We start from the raw sequence: 21,088 nt of genomic DNA, 5'->3' as shown, positions 1-21,088 counted from the left end.
TCCTTGTCTGGGGCTCTGTGTTGCCACACAGCAGAGTTACATTTTGTTATGGTATGTGTTTTCCCCCAATTTCAGTGTTCTCAGCTAGACTGTACAAATTTCACTGAATTTTGGATAGTATCAGAAAAAAGTGTTTTTATTTTTTATTTTTTTTTAAAGATTATATTTATTTACTTGACAGAGAGACACAGCGAGAGAGGGAACACAAGCAGGGGGAGTGGGAGAGGGAGAAGCAGGCTTCCCGCCGAGCAGGGAGCCTCATGCGGGGCTCGATCCCAGGACACTGGGATCATGACCTGAGCTGAAGGCAAACGCTTAACTATTGAGCCACCCAGGCGCCCCAGAAAAAATGTTTTTAAGTGTACAGAAGAAAGTACAAAGGAGATGACCTAGACTGAGGCCCCGGAGCCCTGCCTGTGTGCCCTGACAGCGCAGTGTCTTCCCGGTGCGGGGAGAGGGCTGGAGTTTGCATTCTTTGAAAGGTGTCTTGAGGTTTGTGAGAACTCTAGGAACTGTGATCTTGTTTCTTAGGGTACTATTCATGTCTGTGTTGAGACAGTACTTCTCTATTAATGTTTTTATGTACTCGGGTTTTGGAAGTGGCATGTGTTACCTTTCTGAAAAAAACTTTTATTCCCAGTGCGTAGGGAAATCGAGACTCTTAATGAACGTTTAGCTGCTGAAGGACAAGCGATCGATGGGGCGGAACTGAGTAAAGGCCAGCTCAAAACGAAAGGTAAGGATGAACACTCATAAAAGGATTGCCCTGCACATTCTGTGTTGGGGGGAGTTTGGACTTTAGTGAAGGATGTGGATTGATGGGCTTTGTGCAGTGGGCAGGACTCGGGGCATGTAATCAGCATGGGTGTAGAGGAAAGGAGGAAGCACCAGGAAGCTTGGCTTCCTGTTGTAACCGTGCTCTGGCCCACACGACCGTGTGGACAGGCCCTCGCGGGTGACTGTCTTCCTGTGTGGGATGACAGATGGGGTTTGCTGTCCCCAGTCTGTCCCTACTCTTGACGAATATTCTGTGGCCCTGTGGTTGTACAGTGTTCCTGACTGTTGCTTCTTTGTCTCTGCAGCCAGCCATAGCACCAGCCAGCTTTCACAGAAGCTGAAGACCACTTACAAGGCCTCCACCAGCAAGGTATGCCGGGCGCTGGCTCTTGGGCCGCTCCTGTGGTATTTGAGGTGTGCAGATGTGTACCTGAAGCTGCATATTTTCCAGTTAGAAATGTGTAACAGACAAAGAGGAACTTCTGCTGTTTAGAGAAATTGGATTTTTGCAGGGAATATCGTAGGTATGTTAAGTGGCCACAGCCTCTGGACACCTAGATGCTCCTCTGCCCGGGTCCTTCCTGAGAGTCCAATGTTGTGCGTGAGTAAATAGATTGTCTTTTTTGAGGGAAGAGACAGTTTGTATTGTTCTGTGGCTTGATGCAGAGGCTCTGAGTTTGGAGAACGGGACTGGTGAGAAGCAGTCTGGGCCACAGTCACGTTTTCCTGTTTAGCCTCCTCTTCTCTCTCATTTTCTAAGGATCATGCAGAAGTGAAGGTCTGTCTCCAAGGCTCGTAAGGACGGTGGTGGTATCTTGTTTTTTTAAAAATTATCTTATTCTGACCTTCTTAAAGTGGCAAGAATTTAATCGTTTGGGAATAAGTTTATCTGGGAGGGAGGATTGCTGTAAGGTAATATTTTAAAATGATTTCGTGTACATCTTTACTTTGGAGTATTTTGAATGTACAAAAGTTAAATTAATTATCTAACTGTAATAAATGGACATTCCTTTTGCTAAACTTGAGGGAAAAGCTGACATTTGTGGTGTGCTATGACAGCATAAAGAGTTCTTGTTAACTTTCTATATTTCCAGTTTTTCCATGGAGCTTGAAGTTACTGAGCATGACATCCACAGCGAGATTAACTACGATTAATAGAGCAGATTCAGTCTTATGGCTACTTCTGCTTATTTGAAAATTCTTAGTACTTGTTTGGTATTAAAAAATATGAATATTGATTACCTTTTCTTCTGTTTTCTTTGATAACTCTGCAGTATAAGTGGTTCATTAAAAATTTTTTTTATTATGTATTATCTAGCTTATACTTACTAGTTTTTAAGTTTAAACAACTTTAAACCTGTCAAAATGTATTGTAAGATTATGTTCTTCCTCACCTAACTTCTCGTTTTATTATCTTGACTTATATTGTTTATTCCAGTGGGTACAGCATACATATTCAACATACAGTCTTAGAATTTGGAAACCTTCAGAGCTTTTCTGAAGTAGGTGAAAGGAGTGTATAAAGTTGTCCCTTACTAGCAATAATGAAAAACAAGATTTGGGCCAAGGGAAGGATATGTACTATAATACTTGGCTTAAAAAAAAATGTATTTAAATATATTTAAAGCCCCAGTCATTTTAGATCCACAAATTAATCTCTGTGTATAAGAAACATGTAATTAATGATCTTTATTGTGTGCATTAAAGAATAATGTTGTAAGATGTTAGCTGAAAATTGAAGAAAGACTCTGATACCAGAGTATATTCTGATCCATGCTGCAGTGTGTGTATTCTTGGTGGTAGCACTAAGTGTGTGTTCAACAAGGAGGTAGTGAGCTTGAAGGCAGCATTACCTGCCTCCTCACTCAGCCCTGACAGCAACTAGTGTGCTTGGTGCTTGGTGTACCCACGTGCTCTCAGCAGACCAGAAGACTTGGGGGCCTGAGGATGGATCGCTCATGTCTGTCCAGGGCTGGAGGCATGCCCATCTAACTGGCAGTCACTCTAGAGAAACTTGTGAAATGTTCACACATGTTTTTATAAAGATGACTGTCTCTCACTGTGAAGAACCCCTCTCTGATTTTTGTTGAAGTACTTGAGATTGTATCTTAATTAAAACCGTAATTAGGTTGATAGGCGTAAGCATCACTTTGTCACTTCGTTCTGCTTTTCTGTCATGAATGTTCACTCTGCAAGATCGAGTCTTTTGTGGGGCCTCTTTGCTGTTGCGATGGAGTCAGGATTTTTAAGAACAAAGAGTTAATAGGTATTCAAAGTGTAGTGGGCAGTTGGAAGCAACACGTGAAATGATTTGTTACAGTATTCATAAATTGCATATTGTCCACTTGCAAAATCCCACTGGAATCGGGGTTGGCATGAGTCTTGAGCAGTGACCTTCTGTTCTTCCTGTCTGCGTGGGGTTGGCGAGGAGCGTGGCTTCAGTAGCTCATGTCTCCGGACAACAACGTCTGTGTTAGAAATGGCAGGAGGCTTCGCACTTACTGTGGGGTAGGCTTTGCACGTTCTCCAGCTCCATTCTGTCCTACGTGTTACGTTCTTGAACATCCGATTGGCACCTTAGGCCAGCCAAAGCACTTTCCTTGTCATGGAGGGACGGTTTCGCTAGTTTGGGTGGGGTAGGAGCTTTCAGAGGGAAAAAGAAGATGACGGGTTTGTGTTTGAGCAAGTCCTTTTGTAAAATTCAAACCGAGTCAGATGTATTTCTTCCAAAAGAGCCTGTCTTTGTTAAACATGTTTTAGTCATTCTCGGCGTCAGAGGACAGTTTGAATGTTCACACCCAAATTGATGTAACAGTAGATTGTGTTGTAATGTCTTTATTCTAAGAATGAACTTAGATTCATTTTCAGGGCTTTGCTAAATCAGTGTTTGAAATAGCTGTTTAACACCAAGTTTTCTTTTTCACTTGATTTTATAGTTTCATTATTCTGATTAATCTCCATTATTCTGATTTGCTTAAAAGCTGAAAAGTTGTTCTGTCTGAGAACAGTTTAAAAACCAAACTCTGAAGAGTTGTGTTTCATTAGTTTCTTTCTCATGCACTTCTGTTTTTCCTTGTACGAGAAAGTGGGATTTGTTTGCTGTGTGTATCATATGGGACGGTGCCTCACCCTCGTGCACACCTCTGTGGTTCTCCTGTCTGTCTCCGTCAGACTGTGAGCCGCCCGGGGCCTGCCGCGCTCTGTGTGTGTCTCCTAGTGCAGCGCCGGCACCAAGCACGTGCTCAGTAAACAGTGCTGGACAGACCTCACCTGGTGGAAGTGTCGTCTTTGGATTCCTCCCCACCTTGGGCTCTTTGCCTCCTGATAACACGTGGTTGGTGTAAATGACCAAAAATGGGAAAAAAATGAAGGTTCCCCAATAATAAAAGTGGTTTTAAGGGTGTGGGTATACTCTCCTGACTTTCATGTCCTGGTTGCTCTTTTTTTTTAAGAGAATTTGGAAATTTGATGGCTTGGATTTGTGGAAGAGACTTGCAGCGTGTAAACGGACCCTTCTCTCCATGGGAGGACACACGTGCTTTGCAGGGGGTTGGGGGGGGTCTTTCGAGGCCTTAGGGTGGCCTTCGTTCTTACTTTGTGACGTCCGGCTGGAGGGATGCTGCTGTTTGCCCTTATGTTGTGTTCCCTTAATGCTTTAAATATCCTGCTCAGGGACTCATGCAGTTCAAGACCTCTTTTTCTGTTGTACCTTTTTAAACCTAAAAACATTCAGCCAGTAAATTGTCTATAATACTCCTTCCCGTCATGGTTTTAGATCGTCTCCAGCTTCAAGACCACCACGTCGAGGGCCGTGTGCCAGCTCGTGAAGGAGTACATTGGCCACAGGGATGGTATCTGGGACGTCAGTGTGGCGAGGACACAGCCCGTGGTGCTGGGCACCGCGTCTGCTGGTGAGTCTGCAGCGAGCCCCTCCGCTTGCCGGGCGTGACGGCCCTGCCGGTGTCGGTGGCGGACCGGAGGCCGAGCATCACCGTCACCAAAGCAGTCAGCGCTGCCGTGCCCCGTTGGGCCTTGCCGCCGTGACGTGGTGTCGGGTGGGCGGACACTGGCCCTGGGGTCAGGCAGCTGCATCAGCCATCACTGTTCACGGCAGCATGAGGGAGCGTGTCTGTTACACAGACTAGGTATTTTTTTGACTGGCTTTCTTGTTAGTCACGGTCGAGCGCATATCTGCCTGAATTGATGTATAGCTGAGGGAGGGGCCTTGTGGTCTCTGAAGCGGGCCCGTTGCTCTAGGGTTTAGGTGGAAGCTGGACCACTGGTGGCCCTGTTTGCCTGTGGGACTCCTGGGGCAGGCGTCCGAGAGCCTTTTTTTCTCATTAAAGAAAAGATAGTTTTTGAAAGCCATCCAAGGTGCATAACCTAATACCCTTTCAGATAAAAATTGCTAAAGTTAAAAATGGTGCTCACTTGTTGAAAATGACTTTACCAGCCTGTGAGATGTTACTAGGTTCTACTTTTTGAAGTAGAAGTGGAAAATGTTGCAGCAGTTAGACCCATGAAGAAAGTTTTCTTTCTTGTTTGAAATTATATTCACACATAAGCTCCCCAGCGTGTTCTGGAAATTACAATTAGAAAGAAAAGAAAGGATTTTCCTGTTATGTAAGAGGAAAGGTCCAAAGGAATATTTGTATCTCAAATACTTGTAACTGGATTTGAATTTGCATTTCAGTGCTGCGTGATGCTTTGGAAAGTGTTAATTCAACAAAACAATGGAGCTGTCACTTAAGGACTCGGGGGAGGTGCAGTCCTTGTGACAGTACGTTGAGGGTCCAAGTCTCTGGGTTTCCGTTTGCCACTTCCCTGACCTCGGACAGGTCACCAGCTTCTGTCTTCTGGGAAATGTTTTCTTTGGTCAGTTGAATTACAGAGTAGTATAGAGTTGCAGAGATACTAGTGATAATATAACTTCTCACTTATGTTAAAAAGACCATAAAATTGGTTATGGGTCAGTTACTCTTGTTTTTTGGATCTTGCAGATCACACGGCTCTGCTGTGGAGTATAGAGACGGGGAGGTGCCTCGTCAAGTACTCGGGCCACGTGGGGTCAGGTGAGCAACACAGGGTGGGCGGTGTCTTCTGATGGGAGGTGTGCTGATCTGGCTGTGGGGCCCACGGGCACTCGTGGGCGGTCAGAGCGATGCTGCCTGCGCAGCGGGAGCCTTGTTGGGGAATAGCATGCGAGTAGGAATTGTCTATGTTTCTTTTACCGTTGCCTAGAAAGCCGCATGTCAGCAAATTTGGAACTGAAATGTCTACTTTTGTCAAAGACTGTGTATTCATTTCAGAGGTTCCCTTTCAGGGTGATGTTGCTTTGCATGTAGTAGGGCCCAGGGAGGGCTGCCGTCCGTCCCCGGGCTTCCTCCCTGCAGGTAATGCACGGCGGTTGCAGCAGCTCTGCCCTGCCCCCTGAGCTGCCCCCATGCCTACACCTTGTGTTCTGACCGCATCTCGCCCACTTCCTTCCGGGTGCCCTTGGTGGTTCCTTCTTCCTGGCCTACTCTCCACTCCAGTCTGTCAGGTCGCCTCCCGGCTCCCTCTCCCCTCGCCAGCCACCGCCACAGCCCTCCCCTTCGTAGACACGCGCAGGTGGCGCCTGCCTTCTGCTTCCGTGGCCGCGTGTGCCCCACCTGCAGACTTCGCCCGGTGGGGGCACGTCTGTTGTCCTGTCTGGGCTGTGACCCACACTCTTCCCTCTCTCAGGGTCTCGTTCCCTCGGGGGTCCCTGCTGCCTTCTCACGCCCCTCCGCATGCAGCTCTGTCTCCACAGGGGGTGTCTGGGCGGGCGGGGTCGATGCTCACGGCTTTGCAGATGTTCTCAGGTGAACGTGTGCTGAGCCTTTGTTTCCCCACTGCGCGTTTATTCGTTGAAGAACATCGATACGGTGAAACTCGTACACATCGCCTAAAAAATAAGAGGGTGTTAGCAGCCTGTATAAAATGTTACCGCAGGCTCCTGCCTCTCCTTCGTACTCCATTTCACTTCCCCAAAAGTGAAGCCCCTTTTAACAGCTTTATGTATTCTGCTTTTTTCTCCCATTTTCCCAAATAGCCTATTTTATTGTTTGTGAGGTTTTGAGTCTTAGACAAGTGATTCTTACAGAGGCAGTGAGGACACACTCCCTTGCCACATAGGTTACTCTCCACTCTGTCCTTGCAAGTAGCTGCAGTGCGGTTCTTACTCAAATCTCAGTATGGCCACATGGGTATTGTTCACAGCTGCTCATGTACGTGCCCTCCTTGCAGGTGCCTTATTTTTATTTGGTCTGGTTTCTGTGTCTATTCCAAATCCATCCCCTCGCTCCACCCCTGTGGTCTGGCCACGGGATGACCGTCTGCTCCCATGGCCAGACTCGACAAGCGTCTCTGTTCCTTTGTTGTGGCTCTCGTCCCTTCCCTAGAGCCTCCCATGCCGCCGGACGGCTTCGACGCCCTGCTCTTCGTGGGCTGCCCTGCGTGTGTTCCTTCCACGTCCTGCGGCCAGCATGTGGGGTGCGGCGCTGCCCTGGGTGTGGTGAGGCTGGGTGACGGGAGTTGGGGCGCTCGCGTGTCTGGCCTTCCCTTCTCCCGAGGGTGCTGTCCTCCGGGCGCCATCTGTGTAGGGCTTGTGTCCTGGCTTTTGCTTTACCCACTATGTGGTGCTCTGATGACATGGTGAAGGTCCGTTTAACCCTGCTCCGCCCCACCCCGGGATTTCTCATCCATGTGACTCACCACAGGTGGTTTGACATGTGTCTGTCCTGGCTCGTTCCTCTCGTATCACCTGACCAAGCGCCCTCCTGTGCATCGGCCCCTCTGCCTCAAGGGTCCCATGCTGAGCGTTGCAGCTGCCCCTGCTGGAGCCCTCCCGAGTCAGGCCTGCTGTGCAGGAGATGGTGCTTTCTCCCATGTCTTGTTCCCTTTCACGTTTGTGTTAGAGTTAGGCCCACAAACAATAGATGAGGTGTCTTCGAAGCTCGTCGTGAAGACCGTTTGTCTCTGGTGTCCTCTCCCTTTCTGCTCCCTCTGTGGCCACTGTGTGTTGAGTTAGCTGCATGTTGGGGGCTGCTGCATGTCTTTAGGGTGCTCGCGGGGCTCGCCGTCCTTTTCTGCATTAGCCACAGTGCGCTGACTCTGGCGGGGGGATGGTGTCGCTGCAGCCCGCCCTCTGCTGGTGGCACCTGAGCTCGCCTCTGGTGCAGTTGTGGCACTGTCCCTTGGGTAAGATCAGTGCTCAGTTTTCACTTTATTAGACCTGTGCAAACACTGCTGACAGTTAGCCAGCACTGTGGCTGTGAGCAGTCATTAAGCACCCACTGTATGCCAGATTCTTGGCCGAGCACTCAGCGTGCGTTCTTTCGCATCTCACGGAGCCTGTAGAAACGTGGTGTCCATGCTCCCTGTGTCACTAGGAAGGTGCTCAAGGTCACACAGCCATCAGGGTGCAAAGTGGCCGCTGGTCTTACCAGTTGCTCCTTGGCACTGGGAGTGTTATGTTTATTGTAGGCATTATTTATGGTTTGCTGTTTTTAAGGAGGTCGTTTTCCACGAGTTCTTCCCACATTTTCTGTCGTCTAGAGTTAATAGTGAAAGCATCTTCTAGCATTTTCCAGTTCCTCAGAAAAACAGAATTCCAGGGGCGCCTGGGTGGCTCAGTCGTTGGGTGTCTGCCTTCGGCTCAGGTCATGATCCCAGGGTCCTGGGATCGAGCCCCACGTCGGGCTCCCTGCTCAGCGGGAAGCCTGCTTCTCCCTCTCCCACTCCCCCTGCTTGTGTTCTCTCTCTCCTGTCTCTCTCTCTCTGTCAAATAAATAAATAAAATCTTAAAAAAAAAAGGAAAAACAGAATTCCAGTGGCATAGCTGACAGAATCATCCTGAAGGCACTTGCTGAAGTTTGCTAAAACTTCCTGTGTATTCTGTGCACGCCGTGCGTGTCTTCCCTGTGTGGGTGTGAGGGCTGGCTGCCCCACGTGCCCTGACCCAGGTCAGCTCTGTGTTGGGGTGCCTGGAAGCCGCTCCTTTCATTCTTCCTGGGAGAGCTCGGTGGCAGGCAGGGAGGTTCCAGCAACCGGGTTCCAGTCTCGGCACACTCCAGCTGCCGTCTCGTCGCTAAACTGTCGGGACGAGGGGAAGGCTGCTCTTCTCTCCTGCTCCCTCATCCCAGCAAAGGAGCACCACCTGGGAAGACTTGGGCAGATTGCCACAACTGTCCACACTGATCCTGACTCTTCCCAAGCTGGCAGGCGCCTGCCAGCTTTGTCCGTTCCTGGGGTCTCCTGGAACGGGACAGGAGGCAGGGTGGCCTTTTGCCTGATGGGCTGGGCAGTCAGCCACGTCCCTACTATATTCTGTCTCTGTCTGTTGTCATAAGTGTTTTCATTTCTGTCCCGACTTACTTTTAACTCTAGGTGGCTTCCTTATCTATAAAAAGAAGTAGATTATTTATATTTTTCTTCCGCGTGTCCTACCTATACTTTGGCAGTGTGATAGTTGATAATTGTGTTTTCATGTATCTCTAGTCTCTTATATGTTTACTCATAGCTTAATTATATGGGAGGATCTAATATTGAACTCTTATAGTTCTTTTAACTTTTAAAGTCACCTTGTAGTTTGTGCTGTAGCTTTGATAAATATTGTTGATATGTTATTTTAAACCTGTTTTTGTAATATTTTTATTTTGCAGTAAATTCTATAAAGTTTCATCCATCTGAGCAGTTGGCTCTTACTGGTATGTTGATTTTTTCTTTATTGAACAAAATTATTGATAATTTTGAAATAGCTGTAGTCATCCCTTTCTCGTCCGTGCCTCATACGAAAGTCAGATGGTCATTGGTAGCCATTTTATGCAATACTCGAGGAATGGAGAAGGAAAAACATGTCAAATAGAACCTTTTTAAACCATAGTGGATTGTGAGTTAGATGAGCTTGACTCTCGTGTGAGATTGCAGGTGACCCACCGTGAGGTTGCCTTACAGAGCACGTGGTGGTCACCGGCCTTCCCGCTCACACTGTGGTATTTCTCAGAAGACTGACCTTGCTTTTCTCCTGCCCTGTCACTGCTGGCAAGTTCCTAATCCTGCATGCACCTGAAGCAGAGACGCGGAAATAGCCCCAGGTCATGGCGCTCTGCAGGGCCAGTGTTTTTACTTCTTTCTGGGGAGCGCTCCTGGGCCCTGGTAGCATGGGTTTGCCATAATTTTATGTTGGACGGAGGAGTCTTCCTGTAAAATCATCTGACACCTGATTTTTGGGGACCCTGACAGTAATCTTGAAGGATAAATGTTTGGTGAGTGGAGGTCAGTGAGCTTTCTTGTGAAGGACCAGAAGTAAATGTTCTCATCTTTGAGGGCCCCATGGTCCGTGTCACAACTTCTTAGCTCTGTGTTAGTGTGAAAGCAGCAGAGGGGGTGCCCAGGTGAGCGGCCATGGCTGTGGGCAGTAAGCCTTATTCTCACAGTGGGTTGTTGCCTGGCTTTGGCCTGTAGGCCAGATTTTGCTACCCTGGGGTAGAGGATGAAAATGGGGTTAATCAGGTGCTTTTCCATGTGAGCAGAGTATGGTGGGAAAGTCAATTTGAGAGCCTTCTGTGTGAACAGGCCTTGACCACAGTAGCTAGTTGATGCCTGAATGAACAATTGGAGAACTTTACACCTTGTGAAATGGTTTGGTGTGTGACTGTGAAGAGGGAGGGTGGAGGGAGACCAGTGACAACCAGAGGTGGGGCAGGGAGGAAATCAAGACATTCTCATAAGGGCTGATGGAAGCTGTAGCAGAGCATGTAGTGGGCTGGAGAGGGTCACGTGGGCCGATGCTAAGCGAGCTCGCAGGTCAGGCCATGAACTCGCTTGACACCACAACAAATGTGCCACAGTCCACGTGTGGCCGCTTTGGGGAACTTCAGCCACAGAGAGAAGTGGGTTCAGGCAGGTCCTCCGTCTGGCACATCTGTGGGCCGGTGTGTGCCCGTGTGTGCCCTTCACTGTCCTTTCTCTTTCCGGTCTCCAGTCTGAGCAGCACTTGGCACACTTGGCTCATGAAAGTAAGGTCTCAGTACTCAGTGGGGGCCCGGCAGGTTGTGAGCCCATCAGTGTGGAGTGGAAGAGAGCACACGTTTGCGTGAGACTCGCTTTTCTAAGATACCTCGAAACTACTGTGGTCATAAGCTGAAGTGTAGTTGGGTTCCAGTTTACTTAGGTTAGATAGATGGAGAATAAAATCTGTTTGTAAATTTCTTACAACTTTTTACCCTAAAATGAAAGGGGATATATTTAACCACTGTCTTAATTATATACATTTAGCCTGTTGTCGGTAGTATCATGCAGTCTCAGATGTAGCTCAGGATCACTGAGTTACAGAGCCTAGCAGAAAGCACATTTTACACATGGTGTGCACTTTGGGTAATTGTGCCCTAATTTCTGTCCTCAGCTTCTGGAGATCAGACTGCCCACATTTGGAGTTATGCCGTTCAGCTGCCGACACCCCAGCCCATTGCCGACACTACTGTAAGCAGCACCTTTACTTACCCTGAAAGCGCGACATGGGGTATGTTGGTAGGGTTCTGGACATTTGCAAAGTTTAGGATAAATTTATAATGTCTTACAGCCTGGATGTATGTGACCCCTCCCCTTGCCCCCCGCATCCCATAGTTTGAAGCCCTCACCTCCCAGTGTGACTGTATTTGGAGGTGGGCCTCTATGGAAGTAATAAGGTCCTGAGGCTGGGGCCTGATCCCAGAGGATCGGTGTTTCCTCTCCCTGCGGGTGCCCAGGAGAGGCCATGGGAGTATGTTGTGACAAGCCAGGAAGGCCACACCTTGATTGTGGCCACCCAGTCTTGGTGTTTTGTTCTGGCAGCCCGAACAGACCAAGACAGTGCCTTCCTTTGTGTGTGTGTTGTTTGTTCTCACCCCCCTTTCCATTGGCCATTAATGTTTAAAAATTTGTACGATTCCGTCCTATTTCTAAATATTTCGTGTATTTTAGACAACATGTCTTTCATGTAAGGTAAACAGTGTGTGTCATTATCACGTGGGTGAAGTTTTAACGCAGGTAATGGGAGGTTGCATATGGAGAGGAATGGTGGGTGGGTTTAAACCACAGAGCCTTCGATGACCTTTGTCCTGTCAGATGCAGCGGTTCCCCTAGCCCAGCACCCTGTGTTTATTGTCTTGCAGAGACCACCTCCCTAGCTTCCTCTGCAGGGCAGTGTTCTGCCATCTGGGGTTCACGAGTGGCTAGCCTGTCCCTATGTTGCGCACGCGGGTGGGGGCACACGCCGGGCAGCTGAGCGCAGCTGGAGCATGGTGTGCACTCTGGCTGTAGCTTTCAGGAGGACGGCAGTCACCCTGCGCTTGGGGTGCTTCCACCTTTGAACGTTCCGTGGTTGCTTTTTTTATTTTGTTCTAATTATTTTAAAAGATTTATTTATTTTGAGAGAGACAGAAAGAGAGCATGAGTGGGGGGAGAGAGTATCTCAAGCAGATTCCCCCCTGAGCAGGGACCCTGACGTGGGACTCGATCCCACGACCCTGAGATCATGACCTGAGTAGAAATCAAGAGTTGGACGCTCAACTGACTGAGCCATCCAGGTGCCCCCATTTCTTTTTTTAAAGCAGCTTAAACATCGGTTTCTTTGAAGATATATTAAGTAATTAATACATTCCAGTGATGAGTAAGAGTTTTCTTTAGTGAAGAGGTCCGAACAATTCTTTTTTTAAAGAGTTTATTCATTTGTCAGAGAGCGCGTGCAAGAGCAGGGGGGAGGGTCAGCGGGAGATGGAGAAGCAGACTCCCTGCTCAGCAGGCACCCCCTCCCCCCGCCCCCCCGCCCATGGGGCTCGGTCCCAGGACGCTGAGATCGTGACCTGAGCCAAAGGCAGACGCTTCACCGACTGAGCCACCCAGGCGCCCCTGAACAGTTCATTTTTAATTGAGCACGTTGTGTCTTTTGTCTTAACATGTTTTCCCCTTGTGGAATAACCAGACTGTCACCTGCTGTGGGAATTCACTCAGGAAGTAGTGCTGACAGGGCAGAGGGGAGGCGAGGGTTCACGCTCCGAAAGTTCAGAGAAGGTGTTAACACTGTATGGACTTGTTTTTTTTCTTTTTCTTTTTTTTTAAAGATTTATTTATTTATTTATTTGACAGAGAGAGACACAGCGAGGGAGGGAACACAAGCAGGGGGAGCGGGAGAGGGAGAAGCAGGCCTCCCGCGGAGCAGGGAGCCCGAAACAAAATAAGAAACATGCCAGTTTTGGCAGAGGAAGACATATTTCCAGTACTTATGTTACAAAAACTGAACGGATTATTTACAGTATTAAATCAGCTTTCTTTTTTTCTTTATGATTTTGCTTGCCTTGGGCTGCCTCAGGTTTTGGGGGTAATCCAGGAGAGCACCTTCCGAATGGAGCTAAGCCTGTGTCCATCAGTGACCAGAGCCGCCCCAGCAGCCCGGCCATATGGAGGGGTCGGAGGGGTTGGCACGGCCTGCCTTCTGTAGCCCCACCCAGCACAAACCCTGCTGCTAGTCATCATAAGCTTTTGCTGGCTGGTCTTGGCTCAGGTTTTCTTAACAGTTCTCCCGCATGTGAAAACAAAACTCTCATCTGCTAAGATTTTGTTCATTTTCATCAGTACAGCTTTTAGACAGATGTTTTGTCTTCTTTTCTTAAAAAGATTTTATATTTGAGAGAGAGGGAGGGAGAGAGCCTGAGAGCAGGGCCGGGGGGAGAGGCAGACTCCCTGCTGAGTGCAGAGCCCGACGTGGGGCTCGATCCCAGGACTCCAGGATCATGACCTGAGCTAAAGGCAGACGCTTAACGACTGAGCCACCCAGGCGCCCCTGTATGTTTTCTTTTTAATTTGGACCAGCGAATTTCACTTGGCGTCCACCACACTGATAAAGAAATATTTGCGTGGTGTAGTGGAAACAGTTCTAGATTATCTGTTAAGTCACCATGTACCACCAGTTGTGTGATGTTGACTAACTAATTTAACCTAGTGAGTGGCTTAATTTTCCTCTTTGGAAAGTAAAAATTGAAGCGAGTTACCTAAGCAGCTCGCAGGGGCCCTTCCTGCCCAGGAGCCCCGATTTCAGTGAGTGAGTCAGGGCTTCCTCAGTTCTGGGGCTGCTGGTGCTCACGAGGTACCTGGTGTGGACTTGGCAGTGCTGGACGTTCAGTTCCAGTGCTGCTGACAGTGAAGGCGGTTCAGCTGGAACAGATCGTCCCTAAGACACTAACGCATGAGCAGTTCTCACCCTCCACCCCCTGCCTTTTGTCATGTTAGTGTTAAAAGATCTTGTAATTATTCATGAATAGGATTTAGCACATTTGCATTTCAAGATATCTTTTCGTTCCTTGTGTAGTTTGGGAAGATGACTTCTGTAAAGGGTCTGTCACCTTTCCAACATGGATCCTGATAGCTAGACCTTTCTAAAGTGGGAGCTCCAGGCCACTCTTCTGAGACCCGAGGTCTCTCCCCTGGACCTGCGCTGAGGACATCCCTGCGTTCATGCTCACGCGCTACCTGTCCTTCCAGATACTTGGGGAGGAGCCCAGTAGGTGCACTGCTGCGGGTCTGGGTGACTGGACAACACTCTCGGGACGTTTGGGGTTGTCTTCGACGTGTCTCTTCTTCCCCTTCCTGTCTTCCTCTTCCACCGTTTCCACTGCTCTGACAGCTTACTGCTGCCGATTCTTATGTGACGCTTTGGACGCACTTCTCCTTGTCCCCGGGGTACCCCTTCTGTGACATCAACCCAGAGATGTCTGTCGAGCCGTGGCCCCACCCAGCACCCCTCTTCTGCACCTGCCCGAGGCACCGTCCAGACCACCCCTGCCTGCTGGGGGCAGTGAGGTCGGGAAGCTCCTCAGGGGCGGCCGTGGGAGCTGAGAAGCCTTGTGGCCCAGGGGCTGGTGTTTCCTGGAGGAAAGCCCCGAGTTGGGGCATCCGCATGCGGGATTTGTAGTGACCGTGTTGCTCCTCCTGTCTGGAAGTGGATACCAGTCAGGGTCCTTTCACCTTGAAAACAGTACACTTCTGGGACCTGTCTTCATGTTGAGGGGCGGGTGCTGTGTTAACCCCGAGCTGTCTTCACGTCTAGTGCCCACCCCTAACTAACTAGTCTCCCTGTCTCAGGCCTGGCTGCTCACATTGTATTCTGTCTGCACAATGTCAGGAGTGGTCTTTGTGGAGTTGCACTTGTCACCTTGGCTAGCCCTTTGCCAGCCCCTAGTCCTTAGTTTGTGGCTCTCCCCGGCTCCAGCCCCGACGGGACGCTCTTGCTGTACCTCCCTCTCCATGGGTCTGCTCGGCCTTTTTCCTGGGTGCTCTCCACCCTACTGATGCTGCTCCGCACAGACCACCCGCCTGACTCAGAGTGCCTTGCATTTTGCTTCGTAGTCTTTACTGTGCTTTGAAATCGGTAACTCTGCATAATTACGTATGTCTGACTTCACTGCGAGATTGTGAGTCCCTGTCTCCCTGGAGAAATCCCACCTGTGGTTCCACCAGGCTTTTCCTCAGCTTCCTGCACTTGACCTGTGAGCGCCCCGAGCTGTGCGCTCCCGGCATGCTGCCTCAGTTGGCCACTGCCACACTCCTCAAGGATTTCCACCTCCCTGCCTGCCTTTTGTCCAGATCCTTGTAGGCAGTACTCAGACCTGGCACAGCGGCATCCATCCTTAATGCCCGGTTTTCCTCCACAGACCTTGGGCCTTTCATGCTCTGAGTACCTCCTGTTGGCTCGGCTGTGTGTCCCTGCTGCGTGGGGCTGTGCTCATCGGCATCCCCTCCACGCTGCCCAGCTCAGTCAGCCCTTGGACTCCTTATTTACATTTGATGCTCTGATCCTCTGTTAACATCTGTGTTTCTCCCACTTCCTTTCTCTAGAGTCTTGTTGGTTGGGTCACATCCGGACCCGTGTGAGCTGTGCGCCTGTCGTTTCACCTCTGCCCCTCTGCCCCCGTGACCTTGTTGGTGCAGCGCAGTCTGCTCCTGTCGTGGGGCTTTTGCATCTGCTATTCCCTCGTCTGGGGCTGCTGTTCCCCGAAATGTCTGTGTGCCTTTCTCTCTTGTTTTCTTCATGTCCCACCTCAAATGTTACTTTAGCAGAGTCTTTTCCGGATAATTTTGTATAAAAGAGCAGCTTTTATGACTGTCCATCCCTTCATCTGCTTTATTTTCCTTACTAATGCTTATTACTGCCTGACTGTGTGTGTGTGAGACATATCTTTATACTGCGTGTGTGTATGTGTGACCTGTACCCCCCTTGTGTGTACATGTGACATATATCCTTGACCTATGTTCCTATGTGATGTTCACATGTGACCTGTATCTCTATACCGTGTGCGTGTATGTGGGACATAGTTCTCTGTACCCTGTCTTTAACACTAGTGTGTGTGATTAATGGTATATTATATACTTCCATACTAGTGTGTGGGCGATGCGTGCATGCATGCCCGTGTGTGTGGTCTGTCTTCCTTGCTAGCGTGTAAGCTCTGTGACACAAGGATGTTGTCGGTCCCTGGCTCCAGCGCTGTCCACACCGGCCTGTCCGTTGTTCTGGTTGTCCGTGTCAGACAGTGGTTCTCTCTCTCCTCTGCTCTGAGACTGGCATGTGGCCTGGCAGTGTGTAAGGGCCGGATAAAGATTCGTTGAAGGAGTAGATAAACATTTTTTTAAAGAGCCGAAGCCTTTTATGCTTTTATTTTAACTTTTGACAAAAGACCTCATTCATACTATAGGAAAATAGGTGAACTCTTGTATCTATTCCTATAGCAACGGGATTCTAAGTAGCTCCTGAGAATTGAAATGTTTCTTTTCTTATTGTGATAAATTACTGACTTTCAGTTACATTTTATTACATTTCTATTAATACATGGTGAAAACTCAAAATCATTTTATTTGCCATATTTTGGTTAGTGGAAGTGGACGGTAGCTCATTTGATGTCATAGCGGCCTTAGTTTTTTTTCTTATACTTGGTCGTGGTTTTTAGCCAAGTAGATAATCATACAATTGATAAATTGTGAGCTCCAGTTAAATACCAGATACTGTGCTGGTAGTGGTCATAATGAGGATCGAGTCCTAGACAGACAAATGACAACAGTCTGATTGTGTAGCCGTGTCAGAAAAGACGCAAGATTCCCAGGGAATTTCTTCTCTGCTCTCACCATCAGCAGCAGATCTGTGGCGAAGACGAAGTAGAGTGTTCTGATAAAGATGAGCCTGATGTGGACGCAGACGTGTCCAGTGACTGTCCTACCATCCGGGTGCCACTGACATCTCTTAAGAGCCACCAGGGAGTGGTCATAGCTGCTGACTGGCTGGTTGGGGGGAAGCAGGCGGTGACGGCCTCCTGGGACAGAACGGCAAATCTGTTCGACGTGGAGACGGCAGAACTTGTGCACTCTCTGACAGGTACTTTAAACATTTGCGTTTTCCAGTTGTGTTTTTTGATTGATGTGCATGTGTTTACATCTTACCTTGCCAATTCCCTCTTGTTCAGTTCCCATGGTACTCAGGTTGTGATTTTTCAAGGATTCTTTCTGAATTATAGAACTGTTTGTTAGCTAAATTTGTTCTGTCTTTAGGGGATTTAATTGTAGCACTTTATACCTAGATATTTGAAAAGCTCCCTATTGCTTTGTAGCAAATTTCCAGAAAATTAGTGTCTTAAGATAACAAGAATTTATAACGTCATGGTTTCCCTGGGTCAGGAGTTCTGGGCATATGCTCGCTGGCCCTCGTGGGTGAAGTGGTGTTTGCTGCCTGGGGCTATGATTTCATCTGAGGGTTAGAGTCCACCCTCCTACTTACCGTTGTTGGAAGGATTCATTTTGTTGTGGCCCATGGCTGAGGTCCCCGTATGGCTGAGGTCCTTATTTTCTTGCTGTCAGCTGGGGACTGCTCTTAGCATCCAGAGGGTGCCCTCAGGTCCCTCGTGGCCCCCTCTAGAGGTGTTTCCCCACATAGGTGTTTGCTGTCTCTCCAGCTTCCTGGAGAACATCTCTTCTAAAGGGCCCACCTGATTAGATCAGCCCACCCAGGACAGTTTCTTTTGATTAACTTAAAGCCACCTGATTTGGAGGTCTCAGTTACATCTGCAAAATCTGTTTTGCCTTTTAATGTACCGAGCTTACCGGAGTGATATCTCGTCACATTTACAGGTTCTGCCCAAACTCAAGGGAAGGTATCATCCAGGGTGTGTATACCAGGGATGGGGGTCACCGGGACATCTTAGAATTAAGCCCACCTCAGATGTTTTTGCAAATTTGTCAGTAAGTGAATTTCCTCATTGAGTGTTAAAGATTGTATTTTACTAAGGGCTCCACATATCATATTATTAGAAGTTATTCTGGAAGTGAAGAATTAAGACTTAATCTGTTCACGCACTTAGCCTGCTAAAGAGATTTGCCAGACCTTCTAACTGTCAGGATCAGGAAGTGGGTTACACTCACACTCCTTTTCCTGACCCCTTTAAATGCATGAATGAAAGGACTTCCAGTTCCTGAGGGAAAACCAATCCCACCGTGAGCTCACATGCTGTTTTTAAGTGATTTCTTACTTTTTCCTGCCTCTATTCACATTTACAAAATTAGCAGTAGAGACCATAAAGACTTGTTTGATTCTTGTGTTCTTAAGAAAACATCACTCTAACTGTACCTGCAGGTGGATGATCTTGCATTTTTGTCATCTTTGGTTGTAGGGCATGACCAGGAGCTAACGCACTGTTGCACACACCCCACCCAGCGGCTTGTGGTGACCTCCTCCCGGGACACGACTTTCCGTCTTTGGGATTTCAGGGACCCTTCCATCCACTCCGTGAATGTCTTCCAGGGCCATACGGAGTGAGTCACAGTCATTTAGAGATCTTTCTTTAACTATTCATGAAAAAGGTTTTGCCGGGTGGATATTAAAACTTAATTCTTACCTTAATTTCCAGCTCCACTGTCTTCCCAAATGGCTGTTCTTTTCCTAAACGTTTAGCTCCATTTGTATATTTGCAAGAACTTAGAAGACAAAGTCACTGAAGTTCCCACAAGGAATTGGATGGGGGTAGAATGGGGCAGTGGGGGAGATCAGGAAATACACTAGGGTTGGTGGCACACATGTCCTCTGCTGAGAGGGCCCAGCCAGAGCTGGGGAAGAGACACACGTGTGTGTGCGTGTGTGCAACATGCGCACACACTCACCCAGACACACGCACGCACGCGCGCTCACACACAAATGCACATGTGCTCTCACACACCCATGCACACACTGTCACACACAATCTCTCCCATGCACAAACACTATCACACACTCACACTCAGATTGTCACACATGCACACGCTCACACTACCACACATGCACACACTATCACACACTATCTCACTCTCACACAACACTCATGCTCACACGCGTGCACACACACTCTCTCTCACACATGCACACACCCCGGCCTTCATCTTGTAGTGCCTCCCTCTGCTTGGCCATCTCTTGGGCAGCTCAGGCATAACTGTGTCTTAACAGAGCTCTTATTTCCTTCCAAAAACTTTTCTCCTGCCCTGACCATTCCTGACAAATTACATGGGCCTCTGTTCGGTTACTCGTCCGACAGATGTCCCTAGTTCCCCACTGTGCCCCATCCATTCCACGAGTCCTACCTCCTGACTGTCTTGTCACCTGTTCCCATGCCACTATTGTCCCTGCACGCTGCCCCTCAGGACCGGACTGTGCCTGTTTCTTCATGGCCGTGTGTGTCCTGCTTGAGCTTCTGCATGTCCAGAAAAGCTCCCGCATGCTCAGTAAACACGTCTTAATGAATGAACACTTGCTTATTTGGCTGCTTGAAAATATGGGTTTTCTTCGTTCTTTCGTATGATGCAGCAAATGAGTCTGTTTTATGTGTTAGAACGCTAAGATTTCATGTTCAGGATTAATGAAATGTTCGCAAGGAAACTGGGACAGAGCTTTTTAAGAAGCTTGAGATTGGAAAAGAAGTGGTGTCTTGCATCTGAGGTGTGCTGCAGTGTTGGTGGTTGAAATCTCGGTGTGTTCTGAGAGTTTCCACGGTTATTGAATCGTGATTTTTTGCTACCAACTAGAGTAACCATAGCCCCGAAACAGAAGATGGCTAGTTCTCTGTGGTTGATCAAGGGCAGTGTTGCCGCCTGTGTGTAGGGCGGCTCTTGCCATGCCCCTACTTTCACAGGTTTCGGTCCCGCGGGCTCTGCTCTTGGCCATGGAGGGAACGGCTTCCAGTGAGCCTCGCCTGGACAATGCGGAGGGGGCAGCGGTGGGGCCGAGGGTGCCAGGAGCAGCTGCCCGTCATCTGTATTTGGGGAGAGGTTGCTCTGGGCCTGGAGGACGGGAGGAGCCCTGTGCTGTCTGTCACTGGTGTGTAAGGTGAGCTGGGCCCCCTGCACGCACAGCCCTACGCTGAGCCTGCACTTCTCTTCTTCCCGGTGTTTTATTTTGAAGAGTTTCAAGCATAGGTGAAATTGAGGGGAGTAGGGCAGGTGGTGTCATGTTTCGCATGTCTGATTGGGGGTGTCGTGTTGCAGCTGGTGGATATATGAAATAATGGCTGTTTTTGAAGAGGTATAATTATGAGGGAACATAATTGATTATGAAGGCTTGTTATTCTCACGGAATCAGGAGTTCCGTAGAGGAGGCGTGGACCTGTGTCTGTCCCTGGGCCTCTTGCATCAGCATCCCCCAGGATAGAAGTTGATGCTTCCGTTCACTATAGCTGAGGACATGTGGGCTTTTGAGCAAACACAGAAGATTTATACAAGCACCACTCTTAATCAGACCATGTGCGTTTTCTCTTAACCGAATTAGGATGAATGAGCATGTTCGTTGACGTGTAGTTACAAAGATAAGGAAACGTTCTCCCTTTGGCGCTGATTTCCCGTGGTAAGGTTCAGAGAAGGGGAGGTTTTACCTTTTTTTAAGCCTTTGGGAATTGGCAGGGCCCAGCTGGGGCTTGTTTCCTGTGGCTGCAGCCCGAGTCTGTCCTCTGTTCCCTCATCATGATTGTGTGCAGGTGGGAGCCTCTGCTCCCACAGTGTGGAGAGGCCCCTGCCTGGTAAGACCCCACGCTGCATGGTCAGCAGGTGGGGCTGCAGCCTGCGTGATCCCTACTAAACAACCTTCCTGTGTTCTGATTGCCGTAAGCCTCTGCGAATCATTGCAGTTCGGAAGAGCAGGAGGTGAGACATGGATAGGGTGTTTAGGTGAGCCTCTTCTTAGTCAATAACTGTTGCTTTCTTGTCTCTGGCGGGGGCTCTCTAGGTTTGAGCTCATAGGACAAATAAATCCTAC

The 21,088-nt window shown here is 48.7% G+C and overlaps 1 protein-coding gene across 9 annotated transcripts in view; it reads left to right on the top strand.

The window, feature by feature from the left end:
- The window catches only part of WDR37 (WD repeat domain 37), a 62,144-nt gene that overhangs the window by 24,460 nt on the left and 16,596 nt on the right, over positions 1-21,088 (top strand). For 8 of the 9 annotated variants that reach the window (XM_025853597.2, XM_025853593.2, XM_073879979.1 and 5 more), the window contains 8 exons: positions 641-736; positions 1,083-1,147; positions 4,553-4,688; positions 5,778-5,849; positions 9,462-9,506; positions 11,204-11,280; positions 16,957-17,197; positions 18,486-18,627. In XM_025853597.2, coding sequence (XP_025709382.1) covers positions 641-736; positions 1,083-1,147; positions 4,553-4,688; positions 5,778-5,849; positions 9,462-9,506; positions 11,204-11,280; positions 16,957-17,197; positions 18,486-18,627 — 874 coding nt within the window. The remainder of the gene's footprint in view (positions 1-640; positions 737-1,082; positions 1,148-4,552; positions 4,689-5,777; positions 5,850-9,461; positions 9,507-11,203; positions 11,281-16,956; positions 17,198-18,485; positions 18,628-21,088) is intronic. The other variant, XM_025853591.2, reaches the window with a different exon arrangement.

This window comes from Callorhinus ursinus, unplaced genomic scaffold (assembly GCF_003265705.2).
Source record: "Callorhinus ursinus isolate GAN/ISIS: 27379988/994484 unplaced genomic scaffold, GSC_fseal_2.0 scaffold36, whole genome shotgun sequence".
Taxonomy (NCBI): Eukaryota; Metazoa; Chordata; class Mammalia; order Carnivora; family Otariidae; genus Callorhinus; species Callorhinus ursinus.
The sequence above is the reverse complement of the archived record's forward strand: the minus strand, read 5'-3'. Positions and strand labels throughout refer to the sequence as shown.